The sequence below is a fragment of the Aotus nancymaae genome, unplaced genomic scaffold (genome assembly GCF_030222135.1).
Source record: "Aotus nancymaae isolate 86718 unplaced genomic scaffold, 86718_ANA_hifiasm-v0.15.2.pri h1tg000002l, whole genome shotgun sequence".
Classification (NCBI taxonomy): domain Eukaryota; kingdom Metazoa; phylum Chordata; class Mammalia; order Primates; family Aotidae; genus Aotus; species Aotus nancymaae.
The window spans coordinates 38,679,685-38,701,397 of record NW_026988413.1 but is presented as its reverse complement, the minus strand read 5'-3'; the positions used below and the strand labels follow the sequence as shown (position 1 = coordinate 38,701,397).

Genomic DNA, 21,713 nt, shown 5'->3' with positions numbered 1-21,713 from the left:
ATGGTAGTGCGTGCCTGTAATCCCAGCTACTCGGGAGGCTGAGGTAGGAGAATTGCCTGAACCCGGGAGGCGGAGGTTGCGGTGAGCCGAGATCGCCCCACTGCACTCCAGCCTGGGTAACAAGAGCGAAAACTTCGTCTCAAAAAAAAAAAAAAAAAAAAAAAATTTTCATAAAAGAGCCAGGCCTCATTTTAGTGATTTGTATTTTGGCTTTATTTTTCTACCTTTAATTTCCCCTTGACATACTTTTTTCATGTAGTATTTCACATTGTTATACTAAGTATATTTCAGTAAGCTACAGCACACTTTAAAAAAAATAATAGAGTGGAAGACAGAAATAGACAAAAAACAATCTAAATTTAGGCTAAGTCATCTGATCATTTGCAAAAGCTGTCCCTTTATGACGTGGCTTTTTCTCTGGGTTGGTATCTCATACCAATACAATCCACTTGGCTAAGATAAGACAATGGTGCTCCAATCAAGTAAATACAGTCCACTTGGCTAAGACAAGATATGGTGCTTCAATCAGCTCCATTCAGACGTGTTCTTCACTGGGTTGTAGATACCTTTACTTGGGTAGTATAACAGCATACTACACAAGTAGTCTACTACCAAAGAGTGTAAGTGCTTTTGGCCTTTCCGAATTTATATTACAAATGTCATGCAACCATTTCTGGAAAAAGAAAATTTATATCTTCCATTCTCTTTTGAAATTTTCTTATTATAAGGCACAAGACATAATTAATTGTTCCCAATTACACTGTTTTGAGCATCTATACTTCTAAAGGTTTTGTTCAGCTCATCAGCAACTAGCTGGAACGCATGGATTTCTTTGTTCTCTAACTTAAGGTGTGGCTAATTTTTATGCTGTACTACATATTTTTCATTCAGCCTGGAGATATAAAATTCACTTATTTTTCACTATAGAAATTTATCCTGAATATATGTAACACCACAGATTTCCCAAGTAATATATATAACATGAAAATATAAAACTTAACTGTTTTCTCAGATTTTCAAAAAATAGGAAGAGTTAAAAAAAAGTTCTAGCAACAAGAGTCAATAAAAATGTTTATATCTAGCTTATTACATATCTGCTTATGTTATTAACTATTGGTTCTCTTTTACTTAAGAAAACCTGGGATCTGAGACTATTATTTGTTGAATGAATAAAAAGTTACATCTTGTCTGCCCTAGTCCTAAAAGCAATCAAAGTATAGGTATTTGTTTTCCTGTTTGACAGATGAATCTGAAGCTCAGAGGTTAAAGGACTGGTTAGGCTAATTAACAAGGCATTTAATTAACAGGCAAGAGACTCAAACAAGGGTCAGACACTTTCCAAATCCTACAGTCAAAACAAAATAAAGTAACCTCTATTTTAACGTGTTTTTCTAGTTGTAGAGTTTACAGATATAGTGCAAATTATATATACAGGAAAAAAAAAAAAAAAAAACCCTGACTGGTACTCACTGTGGTTTTTACACTTCGATCGGTTCCAGCTTCCAATAAGAGTTTAATACATTCTTTATTTCCATTTTTACAGGCCAGGTATAGAGGTGTCTGTCCTCCATCAGCAGCATGATTAATATTAGCATCATATGCAATTAATAATTCTACACACCTAAACACAAGATTAGAATTACACAAAACCTGGGTTTGACGTTTGAAGCAGCACCTAACCAAGACATTAAATATAGAAAAGAAGGCAATGGTTCATCTTTATATACATCAATTGTTTCTATTTATATATCAACTATTATGGATTTTATTACATCAATACTGTGTTTTCACAAGGCTAGAAAATATATTCTAATCATAAAATTTAATTTCTCCCATGAAAATCTGAAAAGTGCTAATATCTGCTTTATGACATTTCCCTATAACCGACTTGTGTGGAGTCCTTAGAATTTGTTTAACTTGCTGGGATGAACAGTTTAACTGTATTTGATAAGTATACATTATTTTGGTTCAAAATAGTTTGAACACTGAAAAAAGGCTGCTGAGTCATTCTGAGATTTTCACTTGAGAAAATAATTATAAATAGCATAGACAGCAGGGCACCATGTGCCTTCTCTATAAAAGGCAGCAGAAAGGCTGAGAAAAGGGTTGCCTTGGGGAGAAAAGATAGCAGAGGTTGTCCTGTCTCCTGAAGGCAGTCTAGTTGATGAGGAAAAAGATAGCTAAGCAGGAACTCACTGCCCTGAGAATCAAGGAGAAAAGAAATGAGGCAAAGTCAAGAATTTGTGACACTTAGTTCCTAGCTAAACATGCAGAGTTTAAGTTGTAAAATTAGGTGAAAATAAACTTAGAAAAGAGGGTTAAATCATAATCAAAGTACGAAGCAATCCACTTCCTCTTTTTTCACTCCAATGAACATTTTTCCTAGTTTTCCCTTGTAGTATCTGATTTATATATTTTTTAAAAAATTAAGTGACATGTCGATATATGTGTGTATCAGATACATTTAAATTAACCAGTCCCCAGATTTCTCCAGGGTTCTTCCTTTTTGCAGTTATCCATGCTTCCATTCCCGTGACTGCTATACTCTCCAAGAAAGTGGCCCTACAGGTTGCCTAGTGAAAGTAAAGGTAAAAAGCACAGCCTAGAAGGAGAAATTCCTTTTGAAGGAGTCAGGATATGTCCAAAGAGTAACAGCAAAATCAGGGTCTAGGGTTCTTTGACAAACTCAGGGTAATGAGATATGTGTTAGATATGCAGAAAAGTAAATAATGCTATACATAAATAATTCATTTTGAATTTTTAAAATTTTATATTTATGATTAATAACATGGAGGTCAACCTTAAAACCCCGTATTTCAATAATTCTGGAATTTGTTAAAGAACATTTCTATTGGAACAGTTAGATTCAAAAGCTGAAAGTAACCTGCATTTCCCACAATCTGCCATTTCAGCACAGGCAGAGAAAGCAACTTAATGTTACAAAGTCATGCCTATATCTAACTGCCTTAGTAAGCTATTAAAGAAATCACTGCTAAAGTTATGTATTATTTTAATTAATATGGTCTCTTTGGCTTAATGCTCAAACTACTTTCAGCATGTAATATTCATGCTTCAATTTTGTTTTAAATGGTAAAACAAGATGAATAATTAGAATACATTACCACTAGGAAGTTCAGATTATTACAACCAATATAATTCTATGTTCTACTTTAGCGACATCATAAGTAAAAAATCTTTTGAGGGGTTGGAATGGTGTAAAACAGTGAACAACAAACTTCTCAACAGTCCTTTATCTCATGACATATGTGTTGATATGCCATAGATTATCTTCCAAAGAAAGTTCAGTCGCATTCAGTTGGGACCCAGCACAGTTCTCTTCTTCACTTCCCTCAAACATAACTATTATTAGGAGCAAATTTAGAATCCTGGTTTGCATTTAAATCCTCAAAATATATTTAGTGAATTTATTTGCCAGTGATTTTAAACACTAGTTTACACATTCAGCCAGAACTAAAATACATGTGCAAATTATAAAAACAGGCTCCTTTCATAGTGGGGAAAAAAGAATTAAGAGCAACTTACTTGAAATGTCCCTGAGCAGCTGCAGCACACAAGGGTGTGAAGCCATTTTTATCAGCAGCATTGACTTGGGCTTCTGCACTCAGCAGCAATCTCACACAGTCTAAGGATTTTAATAGAAAGCCATGTAAATTCCCCATTTGGAGTTATGATGTGCCAAATTCTATACAAGCTGTAGATAGATTCTAAACCCAAAGGGCCTCTCCCCTGCACAGTTCATCTCACAATTCCATCATGGCAGACATAAGACTCTGCAGACTACTTTACAGGAAAAGCAGCCTCTTTTCTCAAAGAGTATAATACCCCAGACTCACCGACTAAGATATAGGGGGTGTGTGTATGTGTGTGTGTGTGTGCCCATGTGCATGTGCATTTTGGGAAGAGTTGCTGCTGAGTAAAAGGAACGTCATGTGCCAGAAAATGCTTTACCAGATTTTTCCACCAGCCTATCCCAGAAAACAATGTTCCTGGATGGAGAACCAAATTCATTTACCAAATTGAAATACCATTCTTTGTATTTAAATAAATTCTTACTTCATGATGTTTAATCTTTAAACTGCTTTTGGATGGTGGTCATCCTACACTTCACTCCACGAATGAGGCTAAAGGAGAGCCCATAGAAAGTCACCTAACTCAGGAATAAATATCACCTAGATGTCACATTCCTCATGTTACTTACTAGATTTACTTCTATATTAAAGAAAATCTCCATAGTGTTTATGAAATAAATAATTCTAGAATATTTTTTAAATAATGGGCTCTCGTAGCTCACTAGAATCCTCCATTTATCTGAATTAATCGACAATCATATGGGCTCACATATGCAATGCCATCTGACTTTGCATTTGCGGTCAAATCATCTCTTTTTCTGCACTACCATATGTTTTGGTAGATTTGACTACAGGATTTGCATTTTAAAGAACAAGAATAATTCCCAGTCTTCATCGATATACCATTTATAGTTACACAATTTCTCGGTTCTTTTAAGACATTCAAATAACTATAAATTGTTCCAACCATGGAACAATTTCAGGCCGATGACCTTTCCTAACTACTAAAACTTTCCCTCACTGTAGCATACAGCCCTAAAGTTCTGATACTTAGACTTTCTCACACATCAGGTATTTCTAACAGACCAGTTAGGACCGTTCTGTCCTGACCAAAGTAATCACAGATGGAGGGCTTTATTCTAAACTGTGCTTCACAATGAGTAGACCCTGAATTTCTATATGCACAATACATTCCATCATGCATAAAACAAAGATTACTTTTTACTAGCTGTGGTAAAATTTGATATTAAGGAACTGTACAATTTGTATTTTTTAAATGTTTATAAAAACTTTAAATCTCATGTAAAAAAAAACTATCCATTACCACCTGTAAAAGAAAAATAAAACTAAATTGAACCTTCTGCTCATAACAATGGATACGTGGGCTTTTGACTTTCCATCCTTTTGCAAGTGCGTGGTACGATGACATAAGATCTTGCCGTATTTACCTGTATGTCCATTCTTAGCAGCAGAATACAAGGCAGAATGGCCATCTTCACAGGAGTAATTAATGTCCAGTCCTTCTTCATTAAGCAGCATTGATAATAAAGTGACATTTCCCTGGGCAGCAGCTTGCTGAAGAAGGGTGGGCCTGCCAGCCAGGGGGGCAGGACCACCACTCATTAGCAAAGGGGTTAGGGAGGGTGACCAGCCTGTAGGTTAAAGTGACCCTCATTAGAGAGTAGGAGTAAGGACAAGAGACAGATATTACCCATTCCTTTCTGAATTACACACACACAAACATATGAACATGTGTCCTTAGAGGATTATGTGGTGTCTAACATTATCAATCTGTTAATATTTACTTAGCATGAATCTGGACTGTTATTTCAGATCTTCTATCTGCTGCTAATTAAATCAACATACATGGTGAAAAATTATTTTTAGTCATGAGTCTTGCACAGGTAAGTGTTAAAGTGGTAATTGGTTTTAGAAAAACTCAGATGGCTGTCTCATTTTTTAAAATTGAACTTTTGTTCAAATTCCTCTTCAGGATTTAAAAAAAATTTTCGAATTTTAAAATGTAAAGGTTTTACAATGTAAAGGTTTCCTCTAGTTCAACATTAATCTGGAAAAGTGAACTGATATTTTTAGGTATAAGAGAAATCATTGTAAGCAACACATTTTTCTTTCTCAACAAGGTTTCAAAGTTGTTTAACTACAAATTTTATGTAAACCATTAAGATGGACCAAAGAGTTTATTTATATTCCTTGAATTCCCTTATTTGGGAATAGAAATAATGGAAACCAACTGCTATTCAGTATTCAGAGCTAATAAAACTTAACATATATAACTGGATCTAGAATTCACCAGCACAAATATTCAATATACAATTGTGAAGACTGCATCATCTGGCCACCTTTACAAAATGCCTAACAAACTTTCAATCAGCCAACAAAAGAGGACACTCAACTATATAATTTTAACAAAAATAATGAGTTATATAGTTAGATACTTCTCATCAGTATTTAGCAGCTTTAGAAGAGAATCTGTTAAGTGTGTGAAGTCGGCTGCATATAGCATGAAAAATTTTCTGAATTCTTCCTTGATCAAAAGGCTGTAAAAACAGTAAAGTAAAAATGTTCATTCAATGTGATATACAGGTATTTGTGTATTTTAGACTTAAATACAGTGAATATTCAAAATAAGAAATGTTCCTTTTTTCTTATAGGGTTCTAATACCTGTAACATCATTGTGCATATGTACATATATTCATCCCTAAGGGCACACTTTCACAGACCAATTAGGACTTTTTGGTCCTGACCAAAGTGATCACAGATGGAGGGCTTTATTCTAAATAGCACTTCACAATGACTAGACCCTGAATTTCTATATGCACAATGCATTTCATTGTGCATAAAACAAAGATTATTTTTTACTAGCTGCAATAAAATTTTATATTAAGAAACTACATCATTTGGGCTTTCAAAATGTTTATAACTATCCACTACCACCTGTAAAAGAAAATTAAAACCATATTGAACCTTCTGTTCATAACAATGGTTACACGGGCTTTTGACTTTCCATCCTTTTGCAAATGTGTGCTATCATGAGATAAGACCTTGCCATATTTACCTGTATGTCCATTCTTAGCAGGGGAATACAAGGCAGAATGGCCATCTGATTATGATACATGCTAACATCCCTTTAGTAAGATACAACAGATGTATGTTTTACATTCTCTGTACACTGGTATTAGCATAATAGTCTAAGCATATGTGTGTCATAGTAATACATATGTAATACTCAATTATGATTAAATCCTAAATTACTGGCCTTAAATTATCTTAATAAATATTAAAAGGGTACATATCAAAGGAATTTCTCAGTATTTTAAAAATTCTTTACTAAAAATGCAAAACAAAGCCAAGTATACAAGTGAAGCTACACTGCTTATAAAAAGCTGGACATTATATCTTCATAATCAATTATTTGGGTCTATGAATAATGTACTATTTTTAATCCTACTTGTAGTGACATACGAAATTAAAATGCTCATAAAATTCAATATCTAAACTTTATGATATTTTCCTACTGATACTCATTAGCTCTTCTTACAAAAGTAATATTTTTACTTCATACTTACAAGAAGGCTCCTCTCTGGTACATTTTACCTTTTGTATTTTCTTAAAAACAAACAAACAAACAAAAAACAGGCCCACAAAAATTAAATCAGTACTTATTAGAAATGGATGATAAACAGAGAAATTATAAACACAAAGGTATAAAACCTTGACTGCAAAGCAAATACAGGCAATATGAAGGCATCACACTACGTCCTCTGTGGAACAGGAGGGAATGGGGCTCATACTCAGCCTCTCTTTCATTCTCTCTCTCTTTAGATCTCATCCAAGGGGTCTTGGTTATTGATATTCCTTTATGAATACCAACATATGTAAATGGTTTGCTATTCTTTTGGGTTTTGTTAACATTTTTCTTTTTTCACCATAAATCTAGGATTTTGAGGGGAGGAGACAGTTTAAATATATTTTTCAACTGCTTTACATGGAAATATTCAATTGCAGCTGTAATTTCCTGGGAAACTCTATTTTTAATTAGTTATCTGAAAGATAATTTATTTTCTGTTTTTTTTTTTCAATATTTAGACCACACAAGGGTCTTATTATACAGAACTTCAGAAGATATGTCAGTTGCCTTATTTTCTTAGAGGTCTGAAATATATTTTAAAAATCTTTACAAAGGAAAAATGCTTTATAAATACCAAGTAATTTAAAACTATAAATACATTTTACATCTTCACTAACATTTCCAATGTTCTCTAGCACAGACAAGCTTATTTTAATAAATCCTGCCTAAATATGGGAAAAATAAGACTTCACCATGAGACTATATTGTTCATCTGAAATTCCTGACAATGATAAAAATGGTAATGCTTAGTTAAGTGGTTAAATAATGGTTAAGACAGAACAGACCGGTATTCATACAGCTACTCTAATGATGTTAGCAAAAGGTCATTCAGCTTAGCAGTATCATACGCAAACATTAGTAAGGGAAGCATCCTGCACAACATGCCAGGAGGAAGGGAACAACTGATCATGCAATGGCAGAGGGAAGGCATGAGAACAGCTTCTGGCATCAGCTTCAGAGGGTGGAGAAGGTTAATGTCATAGCCCAGATCATTCTTGTTTTCTGATGTAGCCTTTAAGCCAATCATACATGGAGAATAATTTTTAAAAGATATGTGTCAATAGGGAAAACGTATAAACCAAATTAAATCAAATGTATAAGGAAAAAAAAAACAGAAAAAAAAAATGTCCAAGGGTATGGAAACTCAGTTGCCTGGAGTGATTTCTGGTTTAGGCTTCCGTTCACCTAACATTTGAAATGTGTTTATTTGGCAAGTTCAGGAGGAACAAGAAATTCTAGTTCATTTAGAATTAGGAATGTTATTTAAAATTTTGACATTTGGCTATAAAGGTTGCCAAATAGAGTTTGGGTAATTTATGCTACGATTCATTAAAATGGTAACTTCTGTCATTCCAATTTTCCTTGGGGCTTTAACTTAGTCAGAATTGTTATAGATAGAAGGCGACATAGAAACACAGGATTCTAGAGTTGGAAAGATCATGGGCCAGTAGCTGTCCAAGGACGGAGAGGTAGTTTGAAAATTCATCAGGCGAGTTTAAATATTTTTTTGTCTAGAAATATTATAATTTTGATTCACTGCTTATTTTTTTGAGACATGGTCTCACTATGTCACCCAGGCTGGTATACAGTGGCATGATTATGGCTTAGTGCAGCCTTGACTTCCTGAGCTCAAGTGATCCTCCCGTTTCAGCCTCCCGCGCAGCTGGGACCACAGGTACACACCACTATGCACAGCTAATTTTGGTATTTTTTGTAAAGATGGGGTTTCGCCATGTTGCCCTGGCTGGTCTTGAACTCCTGGGCACAAGTGATCTTCCTGCCTCCGCCTCCCAATGTGCTTGGATTATAGGTATGAGCACTGTAGCCGGCAATGCTTTTGTTTTTAAATGAAAAAGCTAATGGCTCAGAGGGAATTAGCTCTCTAGGGTGATACTTATAAAGGGGCAGGAATGGACTAATCCTGCCTTACTATAGTTAGTTCAGTGCTTGTTTGATCACTGAAACTGGAAGAGATACCTGACAGGTATTTGACAGATGTGCTTTGTCCCTGTGCCTGGCTTTTGGCAACCACAATGGAATCAGTGGCTGTTTGGAAGGTTAATACCCTTCAAAGGCATCATGACCTGGAGAGGCACAAGCTCACCCAGGCACAGACAGGTTAGTAAGCAGGGTGGAGGCAGCTCTTGTGCTTCTTAGTTGCAACGGGCATGGTGGCGAAAATAGGGGCAGTACAAATGCAAAACAGAGTTGAAATCCTATATCTTATTTGAGAAGTTCAGCTGACCTACATTTATAGTTGAGTTGTAAAGTTATACACCCCCATTGTGCAAGTGTAATAACACTTCCATTTCCCAGTCTAGGTGCTCAGTAAACACTTGCTGAATGACTAAAGGCCTCCAGTGCCTCTATTCTCCCATAACAAGCCACATCTTATAATCAAAGACATAGAAACCTGTTATTCTACCAAAGGTAATCATGCAGTTCTGAGAGGAATAAATAAAATACTTTGGCAAAATTGCAAAAATCAGAGTGGAAAATAAGGAATCTGGCCGGGCACAGTGGCTTATGCCTGTAATCCCAGCACTTTGGGAGGCTGAAGTGGGTAGACCACAAGGTCAGGAGTTCAAGACCAGACTGGCCAATAGAGTGAAACTCCATCTCTACTAAAAATACAAAAACTAGCCGGGTGTGGTGGCACACACCTGTAGTCCCAGCTACTCAGGAGGTTTGGGCAGGAGAATCGCTGGAACCCGGGAGGTGGAGTTTGCAGTGAGCCAAGACCATGCCACTGCACTCCAGCCTGGGTAACAGAGTAAGACTCCGTCTCAAAAAAAAAAAAAAGAAAAAAAAAAGAAACAAAGAAGGAATCGTTTTCTGCATCTTCAGTGGCTGCTATTTCTTTGGTCTCTGGTCTATATTGTCTTTTGTTCTCCAGACATAAGTGAAAGGCATTTTTCAGAGGAGTTATAGCTCTTTTATCCAAAATTTCACTGTATCCTAGGGCAGGACATCCTGCCCTAGGATTAGTAAATCTCTGTCTTTAAAAGTTAACAGATTTTAATCCATTAACTTTTCAATCCTGCTGACAAAACGTTCCTCAGTCATAGATCCTGGTTTTAAAGCTTCTCTGCTAAAACAAAAGGGCATGTGTAGCTAAACCCTGGACCACAGTAATGACCAAGGCGACAAGTGGCAAAGCCTCAAGGTCTCAAAGTAAAGATGGCTTTGCATTTTTTTTTTAAGTGACAAAACTTCTATATCCTAGGAAGCATTTTCTACTTTACAGTCATGCATTTACAGCAATGGCACTGCCACTGCTCCACACATTTCTGGAACTTGTGTTTTGTGACTGCCCAAAGATCTTATAGTACATTCTCTATTTTCCTGAGTAGCAAAATTTGTCTTCTGAGGGTGGATTTAATTTGTGAGAAACAGCCAAAATTATTTTAGGCCACGAGAAGAGCTGTTCAGCTCAGTAATACCATTTTGGATCAAAAATATAGAATGCTGAATGCCTGTAAAGACATCTCAAAAAAATACCAAAGTCAATTCCAAAGCAAATTCTCAAAAATACTGTAAGCAACAACATCATTGAAGCAGTAATATCACCTCTATTTATTGATTACTCATGCTGTTCTAAGCTCAATACTAAGCTCTCTGACAGGTTATAGGATCTGATCCTCCTAACAGCCACCCTCCCCCATATGAGTAGCATAAGAAGTCACCAAAAATGCACTACTGTAAATGGCAGAGACTAGATTTCAACACAGATCTAACTTCAAAGTACATGCTGCTTCCAATTCCCTATTTTGTCTCTCAAAATATGGATAAAGCCTCTCAAAGACCTTAAAGTCAAGTTGATAGTTTACAATTGGACAAATAAATCCTGGTATATTGTTCTCATCACCTGATAATTAGCAAATATGATGCTACTTGTTTTTCTCTCTCTCCCCTCAAAGGGTTAAATATAACAACAATTCAAACCTTCCTGTAATTGTAAAAGTTCCCTCCCATTAGAACCAACAATCTCCACTAACCACTAAGATCTCATAGTAGGAGAGACTTCTCCAAAGCTTCAACAGAACGTTGTCATCCACATTTTGAGGGGTAAAATTGCAAACTGGAAACAGCATGGACCTTTCAGTTAGTCAGACGTGTGTTGGAATCTAGTTTCTGCCATTTACAATTACGTTTTTGGTAACATTACTTTAGAGCCACATTTGCTTAGTAAAGAACTAATCCAGTCACGTCAATAAAAAGAAGCAATGCTTTTTCTAGCACTGTAGAACAAAAGGGGAAAATCCACCTCTTCTTTGTTCAAGAGTCCCAGATTCAGTGACTTCATAAGGCACACCTGCAATGGAAACCTTCTCTAACACAGACCACATGCTATGTTAACCATCTGTGCCCAAGTGTTGGAAGACAGCAGCACTAAATAGGGTACATGGCTTTTGAAATAAACTAAACTTAGAACAGAGATGTATAAATATTCACACTCCATTTCTGAAGGTTAAAAAAAAACCCTAAACACCCAACTGATATTTAGAACTTAAAATATACCAATTACAGAACAAATCTAGTAAATGTGATAATCCAATGTAGTGTTAATAATTACTTGAAAGGCCTTTAAAAATGTCATCTCAGAAGGAACATAATTGAACACATACTATACTGTCTGATGATGACCCATTAATACTGAGGTCTTGTGAGATAAATATTTAATAAGAAGGAATATCCTTTTCTCCCATGTAAATATTTTAGTCTCTCTAAATTAATGGTCTCCATGTGCTTTAAGCCACAATTTTCAAGGTTATTTTAAAAGAAGAAAGCATTTAGCATAGCAAAACCACAATTCATATAGCAAGATGAATCACCATACCCTGGAGCCTTTAAAAAATACAAAAAAAGAGAGAGAGAGAAAAGAAATAGGGGAAAAAAGCATCAAATTAAAAAAAAAAAACAGTTTCAAGGCACTGTGAAGAAAATCAAGGCAAGTGAGAGGAGAGGCCACATTGTTTAAAAAGGGTATAACATTTCAATCCCTTTACCTGATGCTGTTACCAGGAGGCTGTCTGAGGCACCTGGTCTACAGGATGAGGCACTAACGGGGTTTATGGAAGAGCAAAAGGCAATGGTGGTAGGAATGACAAGGGAACTGTCTGAACATGCAGGTTGGTTCAGTCCGGGGGTTGCAGCAGGCCAGGCACCCACCTGAGACGTGGCCAGGGCTGAAACGGCACAGCCTGCAGGTGCCACAGTTAAATCTATGGATGGTTTTGGTGGCAGCTGAGGGGAGGATGACTTAGGAAGGTTCTCCTCATTGATCACCCTGTTCCCTTGTGGCAAACTGGAAGGAGGAGAAGCCACAGTTTTGTTATCACCTTTGGCCCCTGTGTTCGAGGCCCTGCTGCTATCTATAATAACCTTGAGTTGGGGGTGTGGTGGAGAAGGCGTTTGGGAGAGTCCTGGCTTTTTTGGAGGGATAGGAGGAGGATTTCCTCTGTCAACTCGTGCTACGCCATGAGTCTTTACACTGGTCCGACCGACTGAAGGGTGGGTGCCGACATCCCCTGCTGGGGGCGCTCCAGGCCTTGGGGGAGCACCTGCTTGAGGTCCTGTAAATCTTGACAGTGCTTGGGTCACAGTATTCCGAGCCAGTTGTTTGGCCACTAGGTTGTCACGACTTGTAGGCGAGACATCTCTTGACGGAGGACTTTGGGTAGTATTTCCATTTTGGTCTGGGTCATTAGCATTGCCCTGAAATCTAAATCTAGCTGCTTGGATTCGTGGGTTTAGACCTGGATGCAAAGAGGCGTTGGCACATGGTGAATGTAAACTGTGCATAGGTGGAGCTTGCGAGTTCTGAGGAGTTATGCCTGGTGTTTGAGCAGTGGGAGGGGCAGCGTTACTGGGAAGTTGGGGTGTGCTACTGGTTGGATCTGGTGTTGAGCCAGTGCTTGGTCCATTTTCCTCAATTCTGCTCGCACTTGAAGGTGGGAAAGCGGGTACAGAAACGCCAATCAAGTCACCATGGGAAGCCTGCCTATCAATACCTGGTCTGGCCATTGCAGCACTGGTGCACACGCTTCCTTTTGCATTTGCAGAAGCTAGGGGGCTCCCTGTGGAAGGTTTTACAGGCATGGTTAAAGGCAACTTTTTCACGTGGTCAGCACTTTCTGTCACTAGGTCTGTCTGGCAAGCAACAGACCTCGTCACAGTTCCTTCTGTTCCCACAGATATGGAAACCAAACGCCTATCTTTTGTCTTCCGTGGAAGAGAGAGGCTTGGTTTGCTGTCACTTCCCCTTTTCAGTTGCTCAATCATTTTCTTCATCTTGTCTATCTCCTCTTTGAGGTCAGTGGTGTGTGCTTCTTCTCGGTTCAGCTTGGCACGAAGCTGTTCCCGCTCGGTGTCAAACTCAGAGAGTTGTTTTTCCATCTGAGCTTCCATTTCTGTGCTTCTTCGTTTCTCAGCAGAGAGTTCCTCTTCCAATTCATTCGTCTTTTTCTTTTCCTCTTCCAGTTTGGCCATTACGTCTTCGAGCTTCTGGGCCTCCTCTATGACTTTGCCCGAGAGCTGCTTGCACTCTTTGACCAGCATCAGGACCACCTGCTTGTTCTTGCCACGCTCTTCCTCGAGGCGGGTGGCCAGCTTCTTGTGCTCTTGCTCAAGGGCTTGTAGCTGAAGCTTTTCCATTTCCAGCTGAAAAATTCACAGGAAAACCCTGATTAAGATACAGAATTTTTCTTTTCACCAGAGAAATGCCTTTTGTGAGATTTTTATTAATTTTCTAACAATTACATAATTTGGGTTAGCAAAAATGCCACATTTTCAAAAAGTGTTGTGATAAATATTTTAAAGGCTCATTAAAATGAGAAAATACATGTAAACGGTTTTATTAAAAAAATCTAAATTACAACAATAGAGAATTTTTAAAATCTATTGAAGTTAACTACAGAAAAGGAGAGCAATAACCAGATGCTTTAAATCACAGCACAGGGATTGAAAAGGTCTATTTTTGTAAAAACACAGCTCTGTGATGGAATTGGTGATATTTTTTAAAAAGGTTTAATGATTTAATATTAATCCCTGAGATAAAGTATTATGGAGTGTACTGAAGACTGAGGACTTCAGTGAAATTCTAAGCCCCTATATTTGCTAATTGTATTACCTATCTCAGTAATGAAACTTCTCTGAGCTTCCTATGATGAGTTGTTGTGGAAATCATACCAAATCATACATGAAAGTTTTTTGAAAACTCTAAGGAGCTAAAGAATGATCTTATTAGAACTGTATTTGGTGTCCGTGGAGTCTGACCTTGTCTCCTACTTTGATCCCGCTTGCTCCCTTAGCTTCACTGGATGCCTGGAGTTTCCTAAACATGGTCCTGCCTCAGGGTCTTTGCCCTTGCTGTTCTCTCTGTGTAGAATTCCCATCGCACACCTTCCCATAGCACTCCCGAAAGCCACGTGAGCACGGCACAGGAGTGACAAGCAGGAGGGTGAGTGGGAGCAAAACTCCAGCCCTCCCTCCCTTCCTGCAAATTTCCCTACTCACTCAGCCACTTGCCCAGGCATGTAGAGAGGGGTGCCTTTTCCTTCACAGAAAGGCACTGTCTGTTCACCAAGTCACAGGCCATTAGGATTGGTGCTTTCCAGAGCAGAATCCTTTTTTCTAACTGATCAACCTAGAGAGGGAGTTTTTAAAGCCTTTTTCTCTCCAGATGGGGCTTTCTAATATACACAAAAGCTCCCGATAGCATAAGAGGTTGGCTCCTTCATTTCTTCCAGGCTTCTGCTCAGCTGTCACTTTTACAGTGAGGGCTTCCATCACCACCCTGTGGAAAATAACAGTCCCTCCCACCCTTGTGTTTATCACCCTTTGTTCACTACCTGCCTGCACCCCCGACACCCCCAACCTAGAATGTGACTTCACTGAGGGCAGGGACTGTGTCTTTTAGACAAAGAACAGTGGCTGGCACACAGTGGTCCTTAATAAATTGTAAATTGAATGAATGAGCTGAAATTAACACAGTTCCACTGATAACAATGAACTTCAGTTACTAATGGGCTTTCCGGATACGTGGGCAACCTCACAGCAACACTAGTCTAACATATTCTTGCAGATTTCTCACTTCTCTCCAGGGGAGCATCTGCCATGAGGGGCTCATGAAGGACAAAGGACACACCCCTAGCTGGTATGCAGAAGCCAGACTGGCTCACACGCCTCCCTTGCCCAACTAGTGAAATATTCCCCTGGCAGTCTAATGGGCCTTATGGTTTCTAAAGGTTAAAGTAGATCTACCTGATTATAAAGACATGGATAGATTTACCTTCTCCTCTAGATGTTAAACACAAATATACTCTCAAGAGAGTCATTACTTATTTGAGTCAAATTTTTGTCATCAATAACAGAGGAAGAAGACACTTTCATGATCTATGAGTCATGAGGATGTACTCCTGTTCCTTACTCTGTTATAAAAATCTACAACTATATTCCCCTCAGTCAGTCATGGGACCAAAAGGAGAAAATGGCTTGCTATCCAACTGGTGGTCAGAGATATTGTTTCTTTACTCTGGGATGCTTCCTGCTTTGACGAACAATTGCTAAATAGCACTGGGATGTGTCCCATAAATAGATGATCAAGAATATAGATTATTCCTCAAGAATAATTACACATATACTTTATTCTACTGTATGAAATTTTAGGAGTAATTTCATAAGTAGATTAGGTAAGATTTGGGGAACAATAGTGTCATATACTGTATTCATGTGTATCTTATTCACGTGGGTGCCTTGCACAAATTTGACATATTAACTAAAACACGTTGAACTCTTTTTAAATGCACCAAATAACAGACTGGTGTTAGAAGGCATATGCAAAGTTAGAACTAGTAAGAAAATTTAAATCATATTTTATACTAACCCCAACCAAAAAAAAAATTTACAGCAATGTAAGAAAAACATAAACTAGGTCAATTTTCAGCTTGCTATTAAAATACAAATTTTATCATCTGCCTCTGAAGGTAGAGAATTTTAAGAGCTACCTTCATTTTACAAAACAATTACTAGAGGCCTTATTAGCGTTTTTTTCTAATGTCATCCAGCTAATAAGTGTCAGAGTCATGGTAATCACTCTGTGTTCTGCTTGTCTCAAGTTTTTCTCACCATATCTCACATTTTGTCCACAGTAATTCTGCACTGTGGATGATCATCTTTCAAAATCAAATTGAAAAAAGAGTTCCAAGTGGAGAGCAACTCAGCTAATGTCAGATATTTATACAGAAAACTATACTATTATAAAAGCATCTGTAATTCTTTTCTTTGTCCTCCATCACTTGAGCTTTGTAAATCCTATCTCAGACTAATGCATGACTTAAAAAAAAATCTTACCACAGATAGCCGAGCAGAGGAAACCTCACAATTGACATACATATAAACATATGGCTCCAAACTCAATTAACCTTTGACCCCCAACCATCAATCACTCTACCTAACTTTATTTAGCTTCCTCTGCCATTTACTACAAGGGATATTTCAAACCTTTGCCTTTCCCCAAATCTTGACCCAATGACCACTCAACTGACTCTTAGTCTCTCTTTACAGACTCTTTTATCAAAAACATTCAAACTAACTCACTCTCCCTTTCATCCTATCTCCTCCTTTAAGCTTTTTCATAGCCACATCAATCCATATGTCCTTCCCTTCAATCTAAGGAAGAAAGCTTTCCATCTGTTCAATGCTGAACTTTCCTTCAGCAATTAACTTCATTCTCTCCCATCACCTCTGGGACTCACTCCATCAGTTATCATGTTGCTCTTTTAAAATATTAAACTCCTGTTTCTCTACAGGAGCCTTCCAGTCAGCATGTAAACATACTCCCATATTTTAAAAATAATTTTTACATTAAAAACTCCTTGACCATTTAAGCTCAGAGGCAAAGTATGTGTACTTAAGAGCATAAGAGATGTAGTACTAAATTCTGATTTCAAACTTACTAGCTGTGTGACTTTGGTAAGTTCTCCCTTTAATTATTAGGACCATACAGAACCAATCTTTATGTTATTTTATGCTTTTAAATAAGACAAGATGCGTAAAGCACATAGTATAGTGCCTGGCACTAAAAAATACTAAATTTTCAATTCATAATACAATAGCTACTTGTATTATTTTAAAATGTGTGCCTTTGCACTATATTTCTTCCTCTGAAAACACATTAGAGGCATACAAAGATCTAGAGAATACACCATATTAAACATGTAGATGAATGTTTTTATAAGTTAGATGGGGTCTAATAAACATTGCTTCTCCATTACTGGTAGTGGAACTTTCTCTGATATGTTTCATAATTGTGAAGCTCAAATACAATGCACTGATCATATGGGCTTTAAGAGTCAGAAGATGAAACTGGGGTTGCTGTGATTTATCAGCAATCTTGGTTGATCCTTGAATTACACATTCATGGGAGAGACCCCAGAGAATGACAGAAGGTGGCTACTGAATGGCTGAGAGAGCTGAGCAAAGACCTCAGATGCTGCCAACTGCAAATACTAGAACAAAGTACAACCCTTCAGCAGGTAACAGGATCCAGAGTCTGTACCATATCATCTGCAGTGTTCAGTATACAATAAGAAATTACTAAACATACAAAGAAATTAAGAAAAAGTGAGTCATAGTCCAGAGAAAAGTAGTCAATAAAAACTGGCCCAAGATTATCCACATTGGAATTAGCAGACAAGAATTTTAAAGCAGCCAGCCATTTTCAAAGAAAATATGGTCACAATAAATTGGAGGAATCTTGGCATACAAATGAAAACTGTAAAAAAGAACCAGATGTACAAACAGAACTGATAAGTATAATATCTAAACTGACAAAAAGTTCAATGAATGGGCTTAATAGCAGATTTGAAAGAGAATATAAAGGATAATGAATTTGAAAATAAAGGAAAAGAAAGTATCCAATTTGAAGAGCACAGAAAAAAATGACTGAAAAAAAAATGAACAGCATCTTATTTATATCTAGGGCAATATAAACTGGTCTAACTTTCATGAACTGGAGATCCAAAATGAGAAAAAAGATAGAATGAGGAAGAAAAATATCTTAGAAAAAAAAATGGCCCCAAATTTATAAATTTGATAAAAAAGAAAACATACAAATCCAGGAAGCTCAGCAATCCCAAAGCAAAAAAAATATAAAGAAAGTTAAACCTAGGCACATCATAGTAAAACTGCTGAAAAGAAAGGTAAATAATCTTAAAATCAGCCAAAAAATTAAAGACATATTACATATAGAGAACCTACAACAAAAATCATGGCAATTTCTCTAAAATAAACAAAGCAGAACTTGACAGAAATACAGGGAAAATAGACAAATCTGCAATAATAACAATATCTCATTTTAAAAACCTAGATTAAAAAGCTCAGCAAAAATATAAATAGTGTGTCTGAAAACATTACAAAAATCACCTGGCTATTGATATTTATAGGGTACAATATACCAAAGCTACAAAAGACATGCTTTTCAAACACACTTGCTGAGCTATTGAGAACTGCCAAACCAATAGATTTCAACAGGCTAAAATTTTATAGAACGTGTTCTCTGACTGAAGCAGAATTAAACTGGAAATAAATCATAAGATATTAAGAAAACCTCAAAATTCAAAAGTAAAACAATATTGTTAAACAGTAAAGCGGGTTAAGAGAAAATCACAAAGTAATTTAGAATATATTTGGGGCTGAATGAATATAAGAACACAGCATACCAAAATTTGTGGGACTCAGTGAAAGCAGAGCATCTAAAAGCAGCTAAAGCAGAGGACAGAGAGAAATTTATGGCTTTAAATGTTTACATTGGAAGAGCTGCCTCAAATCCGTTATCCTAGTTTCACCTTAAGAAGCTAGGAAAAGATGGGCAAATTAAATCCACAGTAAGTAGAAGGAAGCAAATACCAAAGAAATTGATGAAACAGAAGAAATAAATGATAGAGAAATTAACAAAGCCAAAAGTTGTGTCTCATCTAAAAGATTAATAATACTGCTAAATATGTAGAGAACCAGATTTAGAATTAGAGAAAAACACAAATTACAAATAACAGAAATGAATGAGGGGATATCACTATAGAATAAACAAATATTAAAAGATAATAACTTTGTGCCAATAAATTCGATAAATTAAAAAAACCAAATTCTTCTGAAACATACACTTTCAGAAATTGCAAAATGACACAGAAATTTGGAATGGCTTCATTTTTTTTAAAGAGGAACTAAATTCACAATTAAAAACTTTTCCCCAAAGAAAACTCCTTGCTTATAAGGTTTTACTGATGAATTCTAGCAAACGTGAAAAAAAATGCCAAAAAAAAAAAAAAAAATGCCAAACTTATACATACCCTTTCAAAAAAACAGAGGAGTAAACACTTCCAATTCATTTTATGAACAAAACATTACCTTTATATATAACAAGATATATTTTAAAAGTTTACAGAAAAAAAAATCTCTTTTGAACACAGACACAAAACTCCTTAGCAAAACACAGGGAAATGAAATCCACCTATAAATAAAAAGAGTAATAAAAAGGTGACCATGTAAGATTTACCTCAGGGATCTAAGTTGGTTTAGTATTTGAAAATCAATCTGTGTAATTCATTATATTAAAAGAAAAAAGAGAAACACCAGGATATGTCAACAAATGCAGATAAACCAGTTTTTAAAATCAAAACCATTCATGACTTAAAAAAAAAAAAAACTTTCTACAATGTAAAAGAATAGAATGAAACCTCAAATGCGATAAAGGGCATGTATAAAAAGCACAACTAACATTGTACTTAATGATAAAACATGAAATATTTTTCCCAAAGAAAGAGAAAAGGACAATAAAGTCTACTTTCATACTTCTATTCAACATTGTACCGGAGGTTCTAGTGACTGCTGTAATTCCAGGGCACTGGTGGGGAAGAAGAAGAAAAAGGAAGCCAGGCAAGCAATTTGGAAATGAAGAAGTAAAATGTTCTCTATTTATAGATCACATGGTTTTATATTTTTAGCCTAGAAAATCATGAATATACAAGATAATGGCTAGAACTAAGTAATATAGCAAGATTACAGAATACAATATGAACGTACAAAAATCAACTGAATACCTGCACATTAACAACAAACATTCAAAATTTTTAAATAATGAGATTTACAACAGCATCAAAAAATAAAATATAAATAATAGCAACAAATGACTTCTAAGACCGCTACACTGATAGAAGCCAAATGTTGCTAAGAGAAATAAAAGAACCAAATGAATGGAGAAATATACTACAATCATGCATTGGAACACTACATTTTACTAAGATGTCAGTTCTGACAAAATTAGTTTATAGATTCAGTGAAATTTCGACCCCTGAAAACTTTTGGAGAAACCAAACTGCCTTTAATTTTTTTTTTTTCGTATAGAAGACCAAAGGATCTAGACCAGCCAAACAATTTTGATAAAGCAAAACAAAGGCAGAAGACTAACAGCTCCTGAATTTAAGGCATACTAACTATAAAACAATAGTCATCGTTTACCTAATACAGGTAAGACTAATCCATGATGAAAAAATAAGAATAGTGCTTAGTAGTTGCCTGAGCTGGGGAAGGGACTTATTGGAGAGATACTCCAGGAACCTTTATGTGACAATGGAAATATTCTATATCTTGTTGGTAGGGTCGGGGTATGTACAGATTACACAGGTGTATGCATTTTCAAAACTCATTAATTTTTAAACTTAAGATATGTGAACTGTACTTCCTGTAAACTTTGCCTTAAAAATCTGTAAATAAATATTGAATTCCAGGTTTCTATTTTGGCTTTATACAGACATATGAGTAAGTAATTCTGAAACTACTCTGTGTGTTCCATGCTTCAGTAAATGAGTAAATATACCGAAGTACAGTGAAAATCGGGTTTCTCACTGGTGGAAAAAAGGAGTCATAAATAGTAAAAGGACTGGCACATACTCTATAGCTTGGAATTAGAGTCAGGAATGTCAGTGTCACTATACTGACAGCTTGATACACAGAGAGACAGACAAAATATAGCTATGTTTTGGGGTACCTATGAATATCATAAATATATATAATTTCCTAGCTCCAGACTTGTTGCTAAGTACCGTCTCCCATCAAAGAGGAAACTTAATGCTCCTGGAAGAAACAGCTAATTCCAATCATCGGGTTAAAGAAAACACAAAATGAGCATGGAGTATCTTGCTCAAGTGCTCAAAAATGATGAGAATATATAGAAAGAGACATCTTAAGAGGGCTCCCACTGGCTAAATCTGGGACAGATAGTGATGGTAAGTTTCTAACTTATCGAATAAGCATCTGTGACTCCACACTGATGTAATAAACAAGTAAACGGGGGAGAAAGGAAAGCTTTTCCTTACAGTAGAATGCCACATAAAAAATGTAGAAGGAGTAATGGGGGTTGGAAAATCATCAGTGGATTCTAAAACTAGCAGGTGAACATTTAATGAATAAGATA

At 36.4% G+C, this 21,713-nt stretch overlaps 1 protein-coding gene across 9 annotated transcripts in view; it reads right to left on the bottom strand.

Annotated features, from left to right (window-relative positions):
* Nucleotides 1-21,713, bottom strand: part of CTTNBP2 (cortactin binding protein 2) — a 165,931-nt gene that overhangs the window by 72,162 nt on the left and 72,056 nt on the right. For 6 of the 9 annotated variants that reach the window (XM_012476405.2, XM_012476406.2, XM_012476408.2 and 3 more), the window contains exons 4-7: nucleotides 12,250-13,903; nucleotides 5,039-5,242; nucleotides 3,544-3,643; nucleotides 1,471-1,621 (exon numbers count right to left, since the gene is read on the bottom strand). In XM_012476405.2, coding sequence (XP_012331828.2) covers nucleotides 1,471-1,621; nucleotides 3,544-3,643; nucleotides 5,039-5,242; nucleotides 12,250-13,903 — 2,109 coding nt within the window. Of the gene's footprint in view, nucleotides 1-1,470; nucleotides 1,622-3,543; nucleotides 3,644-5,038; nucleotides 5,243-7,178; nucleotides 7,219-12,249; nucleotides 13,904-21,713 lie in introns of all 9 variants that reach the window. The other 3 variants (XM_064374111.1, XM_064374103.1, XM_064374099.1) reach the window with 2 other exon arrangements.